This window comes from Pogoniulus pusillus, chromosome 10, assembly GCF_015220805.1.
Source record: "Pogoniulus pusillus isolate bPogPus1 chromosome 10, bPogPus1.pri, whole genome shotgun sequence".
In the NCBI taxonomy this organism is placed as follows: Eukaryota; Metazoa; Chordata; class Aves; order Piciformes; family Lybiidae; genus Pogoniulus; species Pogoniulus pusillus.
In genome coordinates this window covers 38,005,800-38,026,352 of record NC_087273.1, presented here as the reverse complement: position 1 = coordinate 38,026,352, position 20,553 = coordinate 38,005,800, and the positions used below count along the sequence as shown (strand labels likewise).

The following is a 20,553-nucleotide window of genomic DNA, read 5'->3' as shown; positions in this document are numbered from 1 at the left end:
CTTTGGGTACCTTCCAACCCCTAACATCCTGTGAGCCTGTGCTATATCTTGCTGCTCATGATTCTCAAATTACTCAACGTGGAAGCTGAGCAGTTTGCCTCTTTGTTTAGAAAGAACATGACTTGTAAAGGAAACATCTAGAGAGCAGAGGGCAAGCCCTGTTTTTGCACAAGCACTTACTGCGTGGAAAGCGGGGTGGGTTGTCGTTGACGTCGGTCAGCGTGACAGTCACAGATGTAGTCCCTGATAAGCCCCCATTCTGCCCAACCATGTCCTTGGCTTGAATAACCAGCAGGTATTGGTCCTTGGCTTCTCTATCCATATTTGGAAGGGCTGTCTTGATAACACCTGCAGTAGGATAAGGTATGTCAGTGGTTGCACAAGCAAGTACGTTACCATGAGAGCTGAGTTTGCCTTTCAAAGGTAGCAGCAGATCAATGACTGCCACAGCAGAGTAAAGAATTCATTTTGACACCAATATGAGTGGTTCTGGATGGGAGCTGGACTGACACACTATGAGCTCATTTAAGGCACTCACCAAAATCCATCCATTATTATTTAGTACTAGATTCTTTAAGTAATGCCATCCATGACTGGTTTTGGTAGGGGGTTTTTGTCTCAGATATCTTCTCCCTTCTCCCCTACCCATAACATCTTGGGTAACACTCCTTTCTATAGAAGATATCATCACTGGGACAGGACTGGGAGCAGCCTGCCCAGAGAGGTTGTGGATGCTCCCTCCCTGGAGGTGTTCAAAGTCAGTTTGGATGAGGCCCTATCATCATCTGCACTGGACTGGGAGCAGGTTGTGGATGCTCCCTCCCTGGAGGTATTCAAGGCCAGGTTGGATAAGGCTGTAGCCAGGTGGGGTTGGGCTCTTCTGCCAGGCACCCAGCAACAGAACAAGGAGACACAGTTTCAAGTCATGCTAGGGCAGGTTCAGGCTGGATGTGAGGAGGAAGTTCTTGACACAGAGAGTGATTCCACAACCTCCCTGGAGATATTCAAAGCTAGGTTGGATGAGGCCTTGAGCAACCTGTTCTAGTGGGAGGTGCCCCTGATTATGGCGTGGGGTTGGAACTGGCTGAGCTTTGAGGTCCTTTCCAACCTAAACCATTCTATGATTCTCTCTGGGTTCGATTTCCCACTCTTTCAGTCAGGAAGAACAGAATATTCTGCATTCATTTTTAAGGCTCAGAGGTCAAGATTCCTTTCAGAGTGCCTGGAGCTGCCATTTATCACACCAGTTCTTGCCACTGCTGGTATCGCGCTGCACTCCACGCACACATGAAATTACCAACAATTTGTAACTAATTCACTTGACATGAAAACCAGACGAAAGCTCCACGTTCCAGCCTTCCAGTTCTGTTGATCTAGCTCAGAAAATAAACATGCCTTCTCAAAATGTGATGACTTTATGAATATTTCATGCTCGGTGCACAGTAAAACCTCTAACTCTGATTTCCAGAGGCAGTCGTTTACTCCACCAGCACTTAGCCTCAGCAGCAAAGGAAACATAAACAAGCTAAATAAAGGAGAGGCACGTTGGGACACATATCTCTTCATCTGATATTGGTTGAATGTTTTGGTTAGAGTTTTGTTTCTTTCTCCCCTTATGAACTCAAGACTTGCCATTAATCATCTCTGGGTTGAAACATCTATTTCACGAACAGGCTGCCTGGCACTGTTTCACCCATTTCACAGGGCACGTCAAAATACAATTAACAGGCAATTTCAGCTGTTATTCCTTCTTCTGGCCTGCTTGTTTTTATCTCCCAGCTTTAAATTGCCAAGCGAGGTTAATCAATCATTTGGAAGTTAATTATCAGCTGCACAGGAAATCTGAGCGTGGCATCAAAGTGAAAATGTATGCAAACATTTCACTTTGAGTCCTTAAAGATTTTGATTTAGCACAAGCTATCACATTATTGTTCAAGGGCTGCCTGCAGTCATTAAGTCATGATGACAATACACACTGCACACAGATATACATGGAGAGGCAGGCAGAGAGAAACCACTGCAAATCACACTCAATGGGGAGGAAAGTAAGTGCTGTATATCCCTGCTGAGGATGGCCTTGTTCTAATATGAATAGAATTATACTTCTTCTTTCTGCTAAATAGAGCTGTTGAGCAAAAGTTCATCATTGGGATTCAGCTCTGATTCACCTTGCACATGTTTTTAGGGTAAATAGGGTTAAAAATGCAATATGGATAGAATTAAACTTGTTTCTGCTAAACAGAGTTGTTGAGCAAAAGTTCATCATTGGGATTCAGCTCTGATTCACATTGCACGTTTTTAGGATAAATAGGGTTAAAAAATGCAATATGAATACAATTATACTTCTTGTTTCTACTAAATAGAGTAGTGGACCAAAACTTCATAATTGGGATTCAGCTCTGATTCACATTGCACATGTTCTTAGGATAAATAGGGTTAAAAAATGCAGTATAAATAGAATTATAAATAGAATTATAGTTATAATATATAAATAGAATACATATAAATAGAATTATAGTATAAATAGAATTATAGTTCCTGCTTCTGCTACAGTTCTTGAGCAAAAGTAGCACTGGGATTCAGTTCTGATTCACATTGCACATGTTTTTAGGGTAAATAGGGTTAAAAAATGCAGTATAAATAGAATTAAACTTCTTTCTGCTAAATAGAGTTGTTGAGTAAAAGTTCATAGCACTGGGATTGAGTTCTGAATCACACTGCACATGTTTTTGGGATAAAAAGAGTTAAAAATGCAATATGAATAGAATTATACTTCTTGTTTCTACTAAATAGAGTAGTTGACCAAAACTTCATAATTGGGATTCAGCTCTGATTCACCTTGCACATGTTTTTAGGATAAATAGGGTTAAAAAATGCATTATAAATAGAATTATAGTTCCTGCTTCTGCTACAGTTGTTGACCAAAAGAACACAGGATGTCAAATAGTTGATTTGACTGACTGATAGATTGGACTGGATGATCTTGGAGGTCTCTTCCAATCTGGTTGATTCTATGAGTCTATGAAAACTGAACTGAGCAGAGCCACAACTTGATTTTCCTCCTCTATGAAATGATACAGTAGAAAGTGTGATGCTTACTAAAGCAACAGAGGTTGCATTCTCTTGTGCTTTAAAACAGTCACAAAACTCCATGAATACAGTAAAGCAGATAAAGTTATTTTGAAGGTGGCCACAAAATGTTACATCAGGTAAAGACAGGCAGCACAGGGCTTTGTTCTTCAAACTAATAACCAAAAGAAATATGCATTTCTTACAACAAAACCTCAGCTTGAAAAGCAGAGTGGAGAGATCACCATGCCATAAAGCTTCACCTAAGGTTAAGTCTGGCTATGTGACATTTAGCTCTAAAGCAAACATCTGCAAAATAACCAAACCAAACCAACTTGTCCACAGCATCTTGAAATTTCCCTTGATCAGGAGAGATGGCAAAAAAAAAAGCAGGAGAGCAGGGAGCTAGATTGAAAAGATGATAAAACTTTCCACTCCAGCAGTGCCTGCTTATCACATAGCACAGATGTGTGGGTTTCATAATCTATTCTGAAGAATAAGAGATTAAAAGATCAACAAAGTCCAAATGTATTAAATTAACCAAGGGACCTCGTTAGTAAGTTTCTAGCAAGTTTTAGTGCACATTTTCTGTTAGATTTTTTTCTTCTCCCTCAACAGATCAAGGGAGGTTCTCCTCCCTCTCTACTCTGCCCTGGTGAGACCCCATCTTGAATACTGTGTTCAGTTTTGGGCTCCCCAGTTGAAGAGGGACAGGAATTTGCTGGAGAGGGTCCAGCAGAGGGCTACGAGGATGATGAGGGGACTGGAGGGCATGGCTGATGGGGAGAGGCTGAGGGACCTGGGGCTGTTTAGTCTGGAGAAGAGAAGACTGAGATGGGGGCTGCCAGGAGGTGGGGGACAGGCTTTGGGATAGTACAAGGAGCAGTGGGTGTAAGTTGCAGCAAAAGAGGTTCCACCTCAACACAAGGGGGAACTTCTTTACTGTAAGGGTCACAGAGCACTGGCACAGGCTGCCCAGAGGGGTTGTGGAGTCTCCTTCTCTGGAACCTTTCAAGACCTGTCTGGATGTGTTCCTCTGTGATCTGTGTTAGATAGGATTGTCCTGCTCTGGAAGGGGGTTGGACTCGATGATCTCCTTGGGTCCCTTCCAACCCCTAACATCCTGTGAGCCTGTGAGCTTTACTGCAGAGAGTTTGTTGGCAGTTACCTGTTTTGGGCTCCACAGAAAAGTAAGGCTGCCCTTGCAGTATGCTGTAAACCACTCGAGCGCTGTTGCCGTACGTAGGATCATCCGCATCAGTGGCTGTCACTTGAACCACGGAGGTACCTGCAAAATGTTGAAGGGACTTTTGTTCATAAAAGATCCAAAAAAAACTTGAGCTACACTTAAGCAACAGACTGGAAAAGTCTGAGGTGGCTTTTGGTTCTTTCTTTTTTAGCAACCGTTCATCAGATCCATGTGGATTCAGCTGAGAGCAAAATGCCCTCGCTGCAAATGAGTAGCATCGGCTCTTAGACAGTTTTGTCTTCTCAAATAGCCTCAGCCTTTGAGCCAGACAAATAAAAACCATCTCACTCCCCTTCTTTCTCTCTGCCTTTGGCTGGTGGAGGCTATGTGAGCTCTCAAATGATGCCAACATCCAAAGTATACTTTCGTATGAAGGATGGCAATAATTTCCCCTGGAACTCCTCATGCTAAAATCATAATGCATGTCAAATAGGCAGGCATATAGAAGTATTATACATCTTGATATCTGCACACATATAGATAGATAAACAAATTATTTTAGCCTATAATATCATTTATCCTTTCATAAAGCTCAAGAGGCTCTGTTTCAACTCAGAGAAAAAACTGGTAGGAGCTGCCTCTAAAAGCCTCTGAAAAGTATCCATTTCCTTCAGTAATCTTCAATATTTTAGCATCAGCTGTGGTAATAATCTGCTGCACAAACACTTCCTGAGCAGAAAATGTGTTGACAGAAAGAAGAAAGTGAAATGTCTGACTGGCTAGCAAGGAGGGTGTATTTTGTGAGGATCTCATTCTGCATTCAGTTCCTATTTTCATACCCTCCACACTGGTTCTCTTTAGGTTTTCTTCTGTACAACAGCATCCACAATGTATGCTGAGAGCAGAGTAAAACAGCATTTGGAAGCCAAGGTCTTGTCTGTGGTCATCACCTTTTGACAGCCAGAAAGGACTATTTTGTTCTCACTGTCAGCTTCTCTGGAACACTGAGGCTTTTCCATTCAACAGCCTAGGACTCTGTTTGGAGGTTAGGTTGCAAATTCATATTGCAGCAGTTTGGCAGATGACCAGTAAAGGCCTTCAACAGAGGATCAGATTCCTTCCTAACTGGATTCAAACACAGCATTAGTGAAAAGAAGCACTTGTTTAAGAGTGCTCATTTTTTGAATGATCACATTTTTTGATGCATGAAAATGAAAGCAGAGAGCTTAGAAACCACTCTTTAAGGAAAGAAAAACCCAACCCTTGCAACAGCAAGAATCCAGGTTGAACAGTGAGTTAGAAACCACTCTTTAAAGAGAGAAAAAACCCAACCCTTGCAACAGCAAGAATCCAGGTTGAACAGTGAGTTTAGAAACCACTCTTTAAAGAGAGAAAAAACCCAACCCTTGCAACAGCAAGAATCCAGGTTGAACAGTGAGTTTAGAAACCACTCTTTAAGGTGAGAAAACCCAACCCTTTCAACAGCAAGAATCCAGGTTGAACAGTGAGTTAGAAACCACTCTTTAAGGGAAGAAAACACCAACCCTTGCAACAGCAAGAATCCAGGTTGAACAGAGAGTTAGAAACCACTCTTTAAGGAAAGAAAAACCCAACCCTTGCAACAGCAAGAATCCAGGTTGAACAGAGAGTTAGAAACCACTCTTTAAGGAAAGAAAAACCCAGCCCTTGCAACAGCAAGAATCCAGGTTGAACAGAGAGTTAGAAACCACTCTTTAAGGAGAGAAAAACCCAACCCTTGCAACAGCAAGAATCCAGGTTGAACAGAGAGTTAGAAACCACTCTTTAAGGAGAGAAAACCCAACCCTTGCAACAGCAAGAATCCAGGTTGAACAGTGAGTTAGAAACCACTCTTTAAGGAAAGAAAAACCCAACCCTTGCAACAGCAAGAATCCAGGTTGAACAGAGAGTTAGAAACCACTCTTTAAGGAGAGAAAAACCCAACCCTTGTAACAGCAAGAATCCAGGTTGAAATCAAAATAAATTGTAATCTGGTCAGGTTTATCTGCACTTTTTTTTTCAGGAAGTGGGGAGGAGAAGCTTCTTAAATTGCCCATGTCAGACAAAGTATGTCACACATCCTCAGCTTTCAGGTGGCCAAGAGAGCCAATGGCATCCTGGGCTGGCTCAGGAGCAGTGTGGGCAGTAGGATGAGGGAGGTTATTCTGCCCCTGTACTCAGCATTGCTCAGGCCACACCTTGAGTGCTGTGTCCAGTTCTGGGCTCCTCAATTCAAGAAAGATGTTGAGGTGCTGGAAGGTGTCCAGAGAAGGACAATGAAGCTGGTGAGGGGCCTGGAGCAGAGCCCTGTGAGGAGAGGCTGAGGGAGCTGGGGGTGTGCAGCCTGCCAAAGAGGAGGCTCAGGGCAGAGCTCATTGCTGTCTACAACTACCTGAAGGGAGGCTGTAGCCAGGTGGGGTTGGTCTTTTCTGCCAGGCAACCAGCAACAGAACAAGGGGACACAGTCTCAAGTTGTGCCAGGGGAGGTCTAGGCTGGATGTTAGGAGGAAGTTGTTGGCAGAGAGAGTGATTGGCATTGGAATGGGCTGCCCAGGGAGGTGGTGGAGTCACTGTCCCTGGAGGTGTTGCCATGGTCTGGTTGATTGGACAGGGCTGGGTGCTAGGTTGGACTGGATGATCTTGGAGGTCTCTTCCAGCCTGGTTGATTCTATGATTCATTAGTTAAAGCTTTTATTTTATTCTATTTTCTTTCTTTTTTGTTTTCTTTCATAGAAACCCCAAGTTTTATATAATCAGGGCACAGTAAATGCAACAAGGATGATTTTTTTGTTGTGCTGGGTAAAAAGCAAAGCTGTCAATATGTCTGGAGAGTAGAGAAGATTAAACAATTTTGGTATTTTTATCCCCAGTTCCCTTGGTTATAAGCTAAACAGGTCAGTGCCTCAAATCAATCTGTTAAGATCACAGGAGGACTCTTAATGCTCTTTTATCTACCATTTGAAATCTCTTTGCTTTAAATATAATAAAGCTGTATGCTTTAAGAGACTTGAAAAAAAAGAGGTTTTCAGATAAATCATATCTTTGAGGTCTTTTTTTTCTCCCCTAAGGATAGATTTCCAAGCCATCAAGATATTTACCCTCTCTAGGATAATCAATATAATTGGGCCTGACCCAAATATAATTTGAATCTGACCCGAAGCCATTTCAAATAACAGAGAAAATTGACTTCAATTAGCCTTAGATAAAGTCCTAAAATATTTGGCAAGTAAAATTCAGACTCATTACTTGCAGAAGCACCCTTTGGGTTAAGGTTTAGAGTTCTCTGAGCTTCAGAGTTAATGTTGGGTTTACAATCCCATGATCTCTTGCATTTTGTTTAATATCCAATTAAATCCCTTGTCATGGATATAACTTGTCCTTGTCATGGGCATAACATGGATACTGCATCCAGTTCTGGAGCCCCCATTACAAGAAGGATGTGGATGTGCTGGAGTGTGGGAAGGAGGGATGGGGCCTCAACCACCTCCCTGGGCAATCCATGCCAGCCTCTCACCACTCTCATGCTTAACAACTTCCTCCTCATGTCCGGGCTGAATCTCCCCACCTCCAGCCTTGCTCCATTTCCCCCAGTCCTCTCACTCCCTGACAGCCTAAAAAGTCTCTGCACAGCTTTTTTGTTGATCCCTCTTCAGATCCTAGAAGGCCACAAGAAGGTCCCTTGGGAGCCTCCTCTTCTGCAGCCTGCACAGCCCCAACTCTTTCAGTCTGTGCTCACAGCAGAGCTGCTGCAGCCTCTGAGCATCCTCCTGGCCCTGCTCTGGACACTCTCCAGCATCTCCACAGCCCTCTTGTCCCAGGGGCTCCAGAACTGGATGCAGGACTCCAGGTGGGGTCTCAACAGAGCACAGCAGAGGTGGAGAATCCCCTCCCTGGCCCTGCTGGCCACACTTCTCCTGCTGCAGCCCAGGCTCTGCTTGGCTTTCTGGGCTGCAAGTGCACACTGCTGGCTCCTGTTGAGCTTCTCCTCCAGCAGCACCCCCAAGTCTCTCTCCTCAGGGCTGCTCTCCAGCCACTCACTGCCCAGCCTGGATTGGTGCTTGGGATTGTCTCGACCCAGCTGCAGGACTTTGCACTTGGTCTTGTTGAACCTCCTGAGGATGACTTGTGCCCTTCCTCTGCAGCCTGTCCAGGTCCCTCTGGATGGATCCCTTCTCTCCCTCAGCTGACTTAATTCTAAAAGAAGATGATAATGAAAATATAAAGACATCTTTGGCTGTGGTTTTGAAGTGCTGAATATTTAGGTTTTATAGCTTTTGATTTCCTGGTTTCCTGTCTGTTTTTCTCATAGTTCAACAGCACAAAGCTCTCAGCAATGCCTCACTGCTTCCTCTCCTCTTTGATACTCTTCAAAAGCTCTGTTTGTCCATCTTTCTTTCCAATACTACAATTGCCTCTTCAGCCATCCACACAGTGCTAGAGAGAAAATGAGCAAATGCCAAGTGTGGAATGAGGAATAGTGTCAGTGCTCACTGCTTGGCAAAATAAACAAATGGAAAAGTCATTAACAATGTTTTAGTCATCTCCTTTTGGCTCCTAAACTGAGCTTCAACTGCAAAAGTGATGCTGAGTAATGATTGCTGCAGGGCACTTAGGCAGGGGAGATTCTTTTCCCCTCTCTGGCTCTAATTTAAAAGTGTTGTTTAATGTGTCCAAACCCAGAGGAGATGCTGTTGAGGATGTCCAATTCTATATGGGGCAGTCTTACTGTAAGAGTATGAATTTTTGATAGCTTAAAATCAGCCAAGCAAAGAAAATCCTAATTGGAATCGCCACCTAACTCGCTTAACCTGAAGTGAGACATCCCATACACATATTTCTACTCAAGTGCAGTAAGGTCACCTCCTGGTTTTTTTTAGCTTCATGCTTAAATTTATAATCTCAGGTTAAACTCAAATTTACCAAAGCACCTCCAGGCCAAAGTCCTATCTGGTCTGAAGCAACCTTCAAAGGAACAACGGCACATGAGAACAGAGGTGAATTTTGACTCTTAAAACTGAAGAGATAAGGAATTTGATGTTGAAATTCTTCAAGTCAAGCTCAGGGGGAAAAAAATAACATTTCCCCTTGAAAGCCTCTAAAAACCTTGGTTGATTCCACTGGAATTTTGAGACCACCTCAAGTCCTCTCCCAGTCCCTTGCTGCTTGCACACATTTCTGAGCGAGTTGGACTTCAGCAGCAGAAAAGGCACAGCCAAGTGCTACTGGCAAAATAAAAGCATTATGATATGCACTAGCAGAGACTGGAAGAATTCATTAAGAACTGACTTTATCTGAACAAAATGATCTACTCTCACCTCTGAGTAGCACAGCTTAGGTATGAAATTTGTTATTGTTAATGAGAATTATAAAACAAAGCCTCGGGGCACCGGAACGAGAAGCACACCATAAACTGCTTCTCTGAATCCCTACACAGCTATTTGAGTCTCACAACATTTTTGAGAGGGCAAATGCTTGCTCTAAGCCTGCTACTTCCAGTTCAGTCTCCAAACCTCTAACTGCTGCAGGTGCCTCATTGATAATTAAGCAGCTTAGTGCGGTACAGTAAAGATGAACGAAGTGGTTAGAAAGGCAAGAGGAACACATTTCCCCACGACAGAAAGGGTGTATTTTGCACTTACCCACAGGAGACATCTCAGGAACTCCAGCAGTGTAAGGCCCATCCAGAAATTTTGGCTCATTGTCATTGATGTCCTGAATCTTAATGACGAACTCAGACTCTGGCTCCACGGGTTTGTTAGTCAGCCTATCTAGCGCTTGCGCTCGGAGCGTGTAGTAGGCTTGCTCCTCTCGATCCAGCCTCTTTGTAGCATGAATATCCCCCGTGTTCTCATCAATAATGAAAATGGAACTTGCCCCTTCGCCTGACAAGATGTATTTGATGGAACCATCTCCTTTATCAACATCGGAGTGGAGCTGGTGAAAAATTGATGAGAGGTGAGATTAACTTACAAGAGAGGCAGTGGCACGGAGATACGTTACAAAAACACTCTGGTGTCGAGCAGCAGGACATGGAATTCTCTTGTTCTTGCCCAGATAAGCTGGATGCTTATCACATGAGATACCATTAGATTCTGTCAGCTTGCTCTTTTTGGGGCAAGACCATAGCATTCATTCCTGCACACACTCCTGCTTTCAAATGCATTTGATATTGGGTTTACACCACGCTTGTTCAGGTACCACCTGAACTACACAGCATCAGAAGTCAGGTGTAGTCTCCCTGGCACTGCTTGGAGCAAGCACAGAACCTGAGTTGATACCATTAGAACCTGAGTTCATTTATTCCTGCATACACTCCTGCTTTCAAATTCATTTGATATTGCTTTTACGCCACACTTGTTCAGGTACCACCTGAACCACACAGCATCAGAAGTCAGGTGTAGTCTCCCTGGCACTGCTTGGAGCAAGCAGAGAACCTGAGTTCACACCATTAGAACCTGAGTTCATTTATTCCTGCACACACTCCTGCTTTCAAATGCATTTGATGTTGTTTTTACACCACATTTTGTTCAGGTAACACCTGAACTATACAGTATCAGAAGTCAGGTGTAGTTTCCCTGGCACTACTTGGAGCAAGCACAGAACCTGAGCAGAGACCATTAGATTCTGTCAGCTTGCTCTGTTTGGGCAAGACCACTTCATTCATTGCTGCACACTCTCCTGCTTTCAAATGCATTTGATATTGGGTTTACACCACGCTTGTTCAGGTACCACCTGAACTACACAGCATCAGAAGTCAGGTGTAGTCTCCCTGGCACTGCTTGGCGCAAGCACAGAACCTGAGTTCATACCATTAGAATCTGAGTTCATTTATTCCTGCACACTCTCCTGCTTTCAAATGCATTTGATATTGGTTTTATGCCACGCTTGTTCAGGTACCACCTGAACCACACAGCATCAGAAGTCAGGTGTAGTCTCCCTGGCACTGCTTGGAGCAAGCAGAGAACCTGAGTTCACACCATTAGAACCTGAGTTCATTTATTCCTGCACACACTCCTGCTTTCAAATGCATTTGATGTTGTTTTTACACCACATTTTGTTCAGGTACCACCTGAACTATACAGTATCAGAAGTCAGGTGTAGTTTCCCTGGCACTACTTGGAGCAAGCACAGAACCTGAGCAGAGACCATTAGATTCTGTCAGCTTGCTCTGTTTGGGCAAGACCACTTCATTCATTGCTGCACACTCTCCTGCTTTCAAATGCATTTGATATTGGGTTTACACCACGCTTGTTCAGGTACCACCTGAACTACACAGCATCAGAAGTCAGGTGTAGTCTCCCTGGCACTGCTTGGCGCAAGCACAGAACCTGAGTTCATACCATTAGAATCTGAGTTCATTTATTCCTGCACACTCTCCTGCTTTCAAATGCATTTGATATTGGTTTTATGCCACGCTTGTTCAGGTACCACCTGAATCACACAACATCAGAAGTCAGGTATAGTCTCCCTGGCACTACTTGAAGCAAGCAGAGAACCTGAGCTGATACCATTAGAACCTGAGTTCATTTATTCCTGCACACACTCCTGCTTTCAAATGCATTTGATATTGTTTTTACACCACATTTTGTTCAGACACCATCTGAACCACACAGCATCAGAAGTCAGGTGTAGTTTCCCTGGCACTACTTGGAGCAAGCACAGAACCTGAGCAGAGAACATTAGATTCTGTTAGCTTGCTCTGTTTGGGCAAGACCACTTCATTCATTGCTGCACACACTCCTGCTTTCAAATGCATTTGATATTGGTTTTATGCCACATCTGTACACAGTTGCATACACAGGATTATAACCAGGCTTTATTCCTACCTGATTTTACTGCTGTATAGAGCAGTAACAGATGTAAAATGGTTTGATAGATTGCTCAGATAGGTAACTTGTCTTCTTGGTTTTCATCACCTTAGGTAACTTCACTTCTGTTCTTGTTTTTCATCACCTTAGGTAACTTCTCTTCTTGTTTTTCATCATCTAAGCTTGAAGGGTCCTGGTACCACCTGAACTACACAGCATCAGAAATCAGGTGTAGTTTCCCTGGCACTACTTGGAGCAAGCACAGAACTAATGTACCTCAGTAGATATCATTAGATTCTGTCAGCTTGCTCTTTCTGGGCAAGACCTTTTCATTCAATGCTGCACACACTCCTGCTTTCAAATCCATTTGATACTGGTTTTATGCCACAGTTGTACACAGTTGCATACACAGGATTATAACCAGGCTTTATTCCTACCTGATTTTACCTACATTGGTGATTTCAGTGTATTATCCTAGGGAAGGGGAAGACTTCAGCAAGTGTCACTAGAAGCTTACTGACCATGTAAGTTTGCTTCTGTGCATGTATGGAAATGACATATTGAATTCCTCAGTGCTGTTTGCTTCTGTGCATGTATGGAAATGACATACTGATTTCCTCAGTGCTTGCTGTATAGAGCAGCAGCAGATGGAAAATGAATTATAATGGATTGATAGATTGCTCAGAGAAGTAACTGCACTTCTTTTCTTGCTTCTCATCACCTAAGTCCAGGAAAATCAGAAGTGTCCTGGTACCACCCCAACTACACAGCATCCTAAGTCAGCGGTAGCTTCCCTGGCACTACTTGCAGCAAGCACAGAACTCATGTACCTCAGTAGGTCAAATTGCATCTTCCATTAGAACTGCAAGACAGCTCTATAAAAGGAAACTTTCCTCCTTGTCATGCAAGCCATTTTAAGCTACAGAGCTATCACCAGTAACAGCAGATCTATAGGGCTCTGAGCTCTGCTGAGCCTCATCTTCCTCTTACAGACACTGATTCAAACAACCTTCACACACTTCTCAAACCTGTGTCAGCAATGTGATCCATCTGCATTATCACACTCAAGGAACACACATGTGGTCTGTTTAACACGGTGTGAGTGCAGAGAAGTCTAGGAACCATCAACCTAACCACCATTCTATGCATCTGTCAACACTGCTAAGATTCCAAGTGCCTGCTTGTTAACCAGTGCATTGTCACTTGTAAATCACTGAGGACAATTTTAAACATGCTTGGATTCTTTATGCCTCTTTGTACCTGTCCTAACTTCATGTCAAGTTGAGTTTGGAGGTAACTCCATGGTCCTCAACGTTATAATTTCCTCTACTAGCATGGGTTTGTTTTATTTATCTCTCAGCTGGAAGCATCACACTGAGAATACATGCAGAAAAATGCTATTGCAGGCACAGCAGCACAGCTGCCAAAACCTTTTCTTATTTCTGCAGGGAAACAGTCATGAGCAGCTTTACATTTTGCAGCTGGATAAAATGCTGCCTGCTTGTGTTATTATTACTGTTTCCCTGTCTGGATATCTCATACTTATGCAATTCCAGCTCACTCCCTCTCTAATTTTTTTGTCAACAGAGAAATGAAGCCTGAGCCTTGGACTAGATCAAAACCCAGAATGTGTCTAAATCAGAATAACTACTTCATGTCAAAATATGGCTTATCCTCCTTCGTTCTCCTGCTCCCTAACTCCTAAGATACTAAAACCACCCTGGTATCTCCCTGGTGGAGTTCCTTGAACATTTGAAGTCCTCCTTCTCAGCACACTCAGGAATAGTCAATGCTGACACTGTGAGCAGATCGAGGCAAAATGTATTGCATATGCAGGGTGTTTTAAGATCCTCAGCCCTGCATATTGCTCAGCTCCAGTGAGTGGAGGTTTACTCAACAAACCATACTTCTGTTGATGGCACAGATCTGGCAGGTGAGGCTCTGGCTGCTGTTTCAGAAGTGTCTGGGCAAAGTGCTCATCTTACTCACAAAGCAGCAGTGGCCTGGGTAAGCAAGAATCTGTCTGGTTTGTGTTTCATGTAGATTTATCCCCCCCCCCCCCCTCCTCCTCTTTCCTTTTCCTAAGACAAACTTCAGGGTGCATATGTCTGCCATGTGCTGCAGAGGCATCGCGTGGGTGCCCCTCCGCAGCCAGGATCCCACAGTCTAGACTGAAATGCTGAGCAAAACAGTACCCAAGGACTGGAGTTACAGGACAGAAAGACTCCACACTTTGTCTACTTGAAGTGATTCAGTTTTCTCCATCTCCCACATTTCAGCAGGGCACTGGTCTTTCTGTTCTTTCTGTGGTGGCTGAGACCTTCCCATTCTCCCTGTAAATGTTATTCCACCTTTTGTGGCATACTTAGGGATGTGCTAGATGAGAGAAAATCAGCAGATCTCGTAGTTTATCATGCAGAACAGTTAGAGATGTGCAAGCAGATCTCTTCAGACAGACAAAGGGAGAGATTCAGTGCCTCAGCTTGCTGAGAGTGACATAGCAGCTTACTCATGAAGGTGAAGCAGTGCTCATCAGTACACCAGAGTGCAGCACTCACACCTGGGCTTCATGCTGCAGGGCTGCACAGCTTCCCTTTCACCTTGTCTTCAGATCCAGCATTATCCTGAATAACTTCCCAGCAGTGTTTTGAAAGAAGAGACCTTCACAGGAGCGGCCAGAAGCGTAAATCCTCCAAGAAGCACTGAGTAAGACTTTCACATCCCAAAGAAAGAAGAAATTCTGCAGCTTCAGCATTTCCCATATGCTCACTCAGTGGCTCTCTAATTAGCACATTGTTTTTTAAGGAGTCCCACTCTGAGGTTCATAAATCTCCTCGTGGCTTATGCCACAGTGACTGGTGCCCTGAAGTGAAATAATGAACAGAAGCCACTTTTTGGAATGATGCCTTGGAAGAAAACTGCTACTGCATGGATTAATGGGAGTGACCTTTGCTGCTCCAAGGTTGAGGCTCTGGAAGACCAAACTTCTTTGTCTCTTTTGTCAAACCTTTGTTCTGCTAAGCCTTTGAAAACAATGTTTGCCTATGGTCAGCTTAGTAAAGCATCATTCTCTTCTCACTTAACTCCAGGATGTGATGTAGCTCAAGATATGAAGTTCTTCACAGAGAGAGTGATTGGCATTGGAATGGGCTGCCCAGGGAGGTGGTGGAGTCACCATCCCTGGAGATGTTCAAGCAAAGCCTGGCTGAGGCACTTAGTGCCATGGTGTAGCTGACTGGACAGGGCTGGGTGCTAGGTTGGAGTGGATGATCTTGGAGGTCTCTTCCAACCTGTTTGATTCTATGATTCTATCTTTGGCACTATGGTCCAATCAATTTTGTGTTAAGCACTCTAAAGAAAACTCAGCATTTTTAGGTACATTTTAGTGACAATCTGAGATAACTTAGAAGTGCAATACAAGAGAACAGAGCAAAAACCAGGCTGACAGGATACAGGTGTTTGACCAGGCTTTCAGACCACCTTTATCCCAGATCCACCCAACATAATCCCTCCAAAGAGTGACCTTCAAAGTCATGATTCTATGATTCTGTGGTGCAGAGGCATCAGTGCTTTGTAAGAAAGGAGAACACTTTTGACTGCAGCCATCCTGTACTGTGTGTACAGCCCTACTACTGTGAAATGTGACTTCAGATATTCAGCTTAACATCTTAGCAAGTGGGAAGTAGCATTTCCTTTCTAACAATGACTAGAAAATGCTTTGCACAGCCTTTTTTTTTCCCCTTGTTGAGATTGGGAGGTTTCTTTCCCTTTTATTTTAAGAAGTAGCAAATTGGAGAGCAAGACTTGGTGTTTTTAGTTGTTCTTGTGACTCATTTGGCATTAGTCCTCCAGACCCTTGAACTCTACAGGAAAGTTTTGGAAAGCAGCTGTGATGGAAGCATCTAACAGCTTGTCTATCATTCCCCATTTTCTACAGAGGCATTCAGGAGAACTGAAATTCAGTCTGGCTGAGGGAGGCTGTCATGGGGAAATGAGAGGGCCAAGCAATAGGCAATTTCAAATTCATGTTTCAAGACACATGGATCACAGGCTCACAGGATGTTAGGGGTTGGAAGGGACCCAAGGAGATCATTAAGTCCAACCCCCCTGCCAGAGCAGGACAATGCTATCTAACACAGATCACAGAGGAACACATCCAGACAGGCCTTGAAAGTCTCCAGAGGAGGAGATTCCACAACCTCTCTGGGCAGCCTGTGCCAGTGCTCTGTGACCCTTACAGTAAAGAAGTTCCCCTTTGTGTTGAGGCAGAACCTCCTGTGCTGCAAAGGATGCATTAGGTATATCTCATCTAATTTCATCACAGATAATTTGTCTTCCAGAAGTAGTTTGCAACAGATACTGCAAATGATGTGTTTTTTTTTCCCTCTCTGATTTCTGAAGGAGGCACTCTGCAGGTAAAAAAATAGGTTTGCATATTTTAAATTCATCTCATGCATTGGCACCTCCAGGATATATCCATGATGGTGTGACAGTTTGGGTGTTACCTGCCCCCCCATTCTTATGAAATCACCCAGACTAGACTCAGCAGAGCTGGAAATTAGAACCAAGTTTTATATCTACAGCTTAGCACAAGATACAAGCAGATATTTACATCACCTACAGCTATAGACAGAAATAGACAAGTTAAAGGTAACACAGAAACACAACAGCCATTCCACAAAGCAGAGTCCCCAGGAGGAGCTCCCAACCACTCTTCCACCTCCTTTCCACCCCTCTACCTTATCCCAGACTTTGCCTTACGTTCAAGGTGAGTTTGGAGAATCAGCCAGGGGGGTTAGGAAGCAGAAGGATTAGTTACACAGATGGCAGGCCAGGGAGAAAAGCATAGGCACCAGCTGCAACACAGACACACTCTGTTATCTATGGTTTGAGTTCTTGTTTTTACACATCTCAGCAAGCCTATGAGTGCAGCAGACATCACCACTGTTGCCTTTTCACAGCCTAGCATCTAATTCCTCTCACTGCACTATCCCAGCTAGGCTCAAACTAGCACAGATGGTCACTCTACAGTCTGCATTAGCTCTCAAGTAACTTTATTTCCAGTATGAGATTCATAACCCTATTGTTTCCTTGTTTCACTTCACACACCTCTGACCTGAGAACATCAAGAGTTTTGGTGTGGGAGGTGCCTGTGTTGCACCATGTGCAAGAAAAGAGCACATGAAGACAGAAAGGGGAAGCAGCAAGGTTCTGCAGAGAGGCAGTGCTTTTCACAGCCTATCATCTCATTCTTCTCACCAAAATATCCCAGCTAGGCTCAAACTTGTACAAACCTTTTCAAACTGTAATTCCAAGTGTATAAAACAGATTAAAAAAGGCTTTCTGTGCTTCTGATTCTGCATCTATCACAGGGACATGAGAGCTGCTTGCAGAATAATCTGACAGCATCTGCAAAACATCCCTGTGCTGGCTCAGAGCAGCAGCTGAGGTGAAACACACATCTGCTGATCTACACATGCCAGGGTCTAAGTTCTCCATCCAGTTAGAATAGGATAGGTGCTAGGTTGGACTGGATGGTCTCAGAAGTCTCTTCCAAGCTGGTTGATTCTATGATTCTAAGTCCCAGATGAGCATCTCCAAGTGAGTGACTGTGCTGACAGGCAGTGCATTTTGACAGGAGGATAGCTTGATGGAAAGCCAGGAGAGAGCCACACAAGGCTTGGGGAGGCAGAGAGAGCCACTGCATAGAAGAAATACACTCTTTTTCTTTCCAGATCATTTACTAAATCCCCTGTCTCTCAGTCTAAATATGGGCACTTGTATCTTTCTTTAGGCCCAGTTTTAGGAGCTGCTTCTTTGGCTAAGTGTGAGGGCACGAAGCAGTCTGTTTCCCTCAGCAGCAAAGGCTCCATCACTCTAGTACACAGAACCACAGAAACATTCCAGTTGGAAGAGTCCCTCAGGATCACCAAGCCCAACCCATATCCCTACTCTACAAGGCTCACCCTAAACCACATCCCCAAGCACCACATCCAAATGACTTTAAAACACATCCAGGGCTGGTGACTCCACAGCCACCACCTCCCTGGGCAGCTCATTCCAATGTCTGACCACTCTCCCTGGGAAAAAAGTGTTTCCTAACAGCCAGTCTAAACCCACCCAGTGCTGGCTTGAGGCCATTCCCTCTTGCTCTATCATTTTTTACCTGTGAGAAGAGACCAGCAGCAGCCTCTCCACAATGTCATTTCAGGTAGCTAGAGACATCAGTCTCCCCTCAGCCTCCTCTTCCTCAAACTACCCAGCCCCAGCTTGCTCAGTTGCTCTTCATAAGACTTATTTTCCAGGCCTTTCTCCATCTTTCTTGCCCTCCTCTGCACCTGCTCCAGCACCTCCACAACCCTCTTGTAATGAAGTCCTTTAACATAAGCAGTATTGCTCTCACATTTTTTTTACCCTGCAGCAGTTTAGTTTAATAAATCATAGAATCAAGCAGGCTGGAAGAGACCTCCAACATCATCCAGTCCAACCTAGCACCCAGCCCTAGCCAATCAACTAGATCTGGCTCTGATGTCTATCACAGCAGATGCAGGACAGGTTTTAATTGTGTGATCTGTCAGTGCCACCAACAATGTATTTCATAGAATTTCATAGAATCAAGCAGGTTGGAAGAGATCTCCAAGATCTCCAACTGTCTTTGCAGTTATTCCTCCCTGAAGCAACATCACTAACACATCAGTGCAGAGTTTAGAGATCCTGGGTGAAGAAGAGAAGCACAGGGAGAACAGGAGGTGCTGCCAGCACCAACAGGATCAGAGGTAACGATGGGAAAGAATTATAGCATCATTAAGGTTGGAAAAGACCTTTAAGATCATCAAGTCCAACCATCAAACCAACACCATCAGGGCCATTAAACCATGTCCTGAAGTCTATGTGTTTTCTGAGTACCTTCAGAGATGGTGACTTCACCACCTCCCTGGGCAGCCTGCTCCAATGCCTGACCACTCTCTCAGTAATGAAAGTGCTCCAAATGTCCAACCCAAACCTCTCCTGGTGCAACTTGAAGCTGTTTCCTATTGTCCTATTGTTTGTTACTTTGGAGAGACTGACTTCCACCTGGCTCCAACCTCCTTTCAGGGAGCTGCAGGGAACCAGAAGGTATCCCCTCAGCCTCCTTTTCTCCAGACTGAACAACCCCAGTTTCCTCAACCACTTCTCACAAGACCTATTCTCCATACGCTTCACCATTTTCATTCCCTGTCTCTGGACACAGTCCAGCACCTCAATGTCCTTCTTGCAGTGAGGGACTCAAAACTGCACTCAGTATTAGAGATGTAGCCTCACAGTTTCCCTTTTAAGCTCTCACACACACCCCTCAGTAAGAGCAAGAATGAGATGCTTCTAAAGAGCCTAGCTCCACAGCTCCATGGGATCATCTGCAGAACAACTGAGAAGTTTTCTCAAGGAGTTACCTTGCCTGAGCTTTTCCTTTTCTTGCTGTGAAAGTAACTAGAGAGAGAAGAAAGGAATCAAAAGTTCTTCCTCATGACTGTGCAGGCACTCAGAGTTCTCAGTGATACAGAACTGACTCAACTGCCTTCTTGCTGGAAGCAAAGAGGGAACAGAAAGCAAGAAAAGAAAGGACAAAAGGAAGAAAGAACAGGAAGCCAGGAGCAAGTTTCTTCTCCATCTAACAATCATAACTCACTATCACAAAATAACTGAGCACTGACTGTGGGAGGGTGGTACTCTTCATATACCACATGTCATACAATCATAGAATCAAGCAGGTTGGAAGAGACCTCCAACTTCATCCAGTCCAACCTAGCACCCAGCCCTAGCCAGTCAACCAGACCATGGCACTAAGTGCCTCAGCCAGGCTTTGCTTCGACACCTCCAGGCACAGTGACTCCACCACCTCCCTGGGCAGCCCATTCCAATGCCAGTCACTCTCTCTGACAACAACTTCCTCCTAACATCCACCCTAGACCTGCCCTGGCACAACTTGGGACTGTGTCCCCTTCTTCTGTTGCTGCTTGCCTGGCAGAAGAGCCCAACCCCACCTGGCTACAGCCTCCCTTCAGGTAGTGTCCCTTCTGCTTTCTTGGAGTACTTAAAAAGGAAACTTGTCAGGCATATATGGATTAAACATGTAATTGCCAGAAGATGAAACAGAGTATGTGATTTGAAACAAAGAATTTGGCTGTTTCTATCAGCCCTTGCCAGGTTCTTAACCCTTCTGTTCTGGGATTCAGTGTTCTCTGTCACTACCCTTAGAAGGTTCAGAACTCATTGCTTTAACAAAAGTGTTATCAGGATAACTAAGGGCTCAGTGTTGCAGATTTGGACCAGTTTCAACAAAAATCATAGCTACCATTTAAAATCCAGCATAGACAATGGAGTTTAGATGGAAGTGAAATCCAAAGGGCACCCCTACCACATCCCTGCAATGTTTAAGGGCCCCACAAACACATCAGTTACTGACACAATTGTCTGCAGAGGGAGTTAGGA

General features: G+C 44.1%; 1 protein-coding gene across 2 annotated transcripts in view; it reads right to left on the bottom strand.

Annotated features, from left to right (window-relative positions):
- CDH7 (cadherin 7) overlaps positions 1-20,553 on the bottom strand; it is a 107,576-nt gene that overhangs the window by 42,846 nt on the left and 44,177 nt on the right. For both annotated transcript variants that reach the window (XM_064150285.1, XM_064150284.1), the window contains exons 3-5: positions 9,916-10,210; positions 4,238-4,357; positions 181-348 (exon numbers count right to left, since the gene is read on the bottom strand). In XM_064150285.1, coding sequence (XP_064006355.1) covers positions 181-348; positions 4,238-4,357; positions 9,916-10,210 — 583 coding nt within the window. The remainder of the gene's footprint in view (positions 1-180; positions 349-4,237; positions 4,358-9,915; positions 10,211-20,553) is intronic.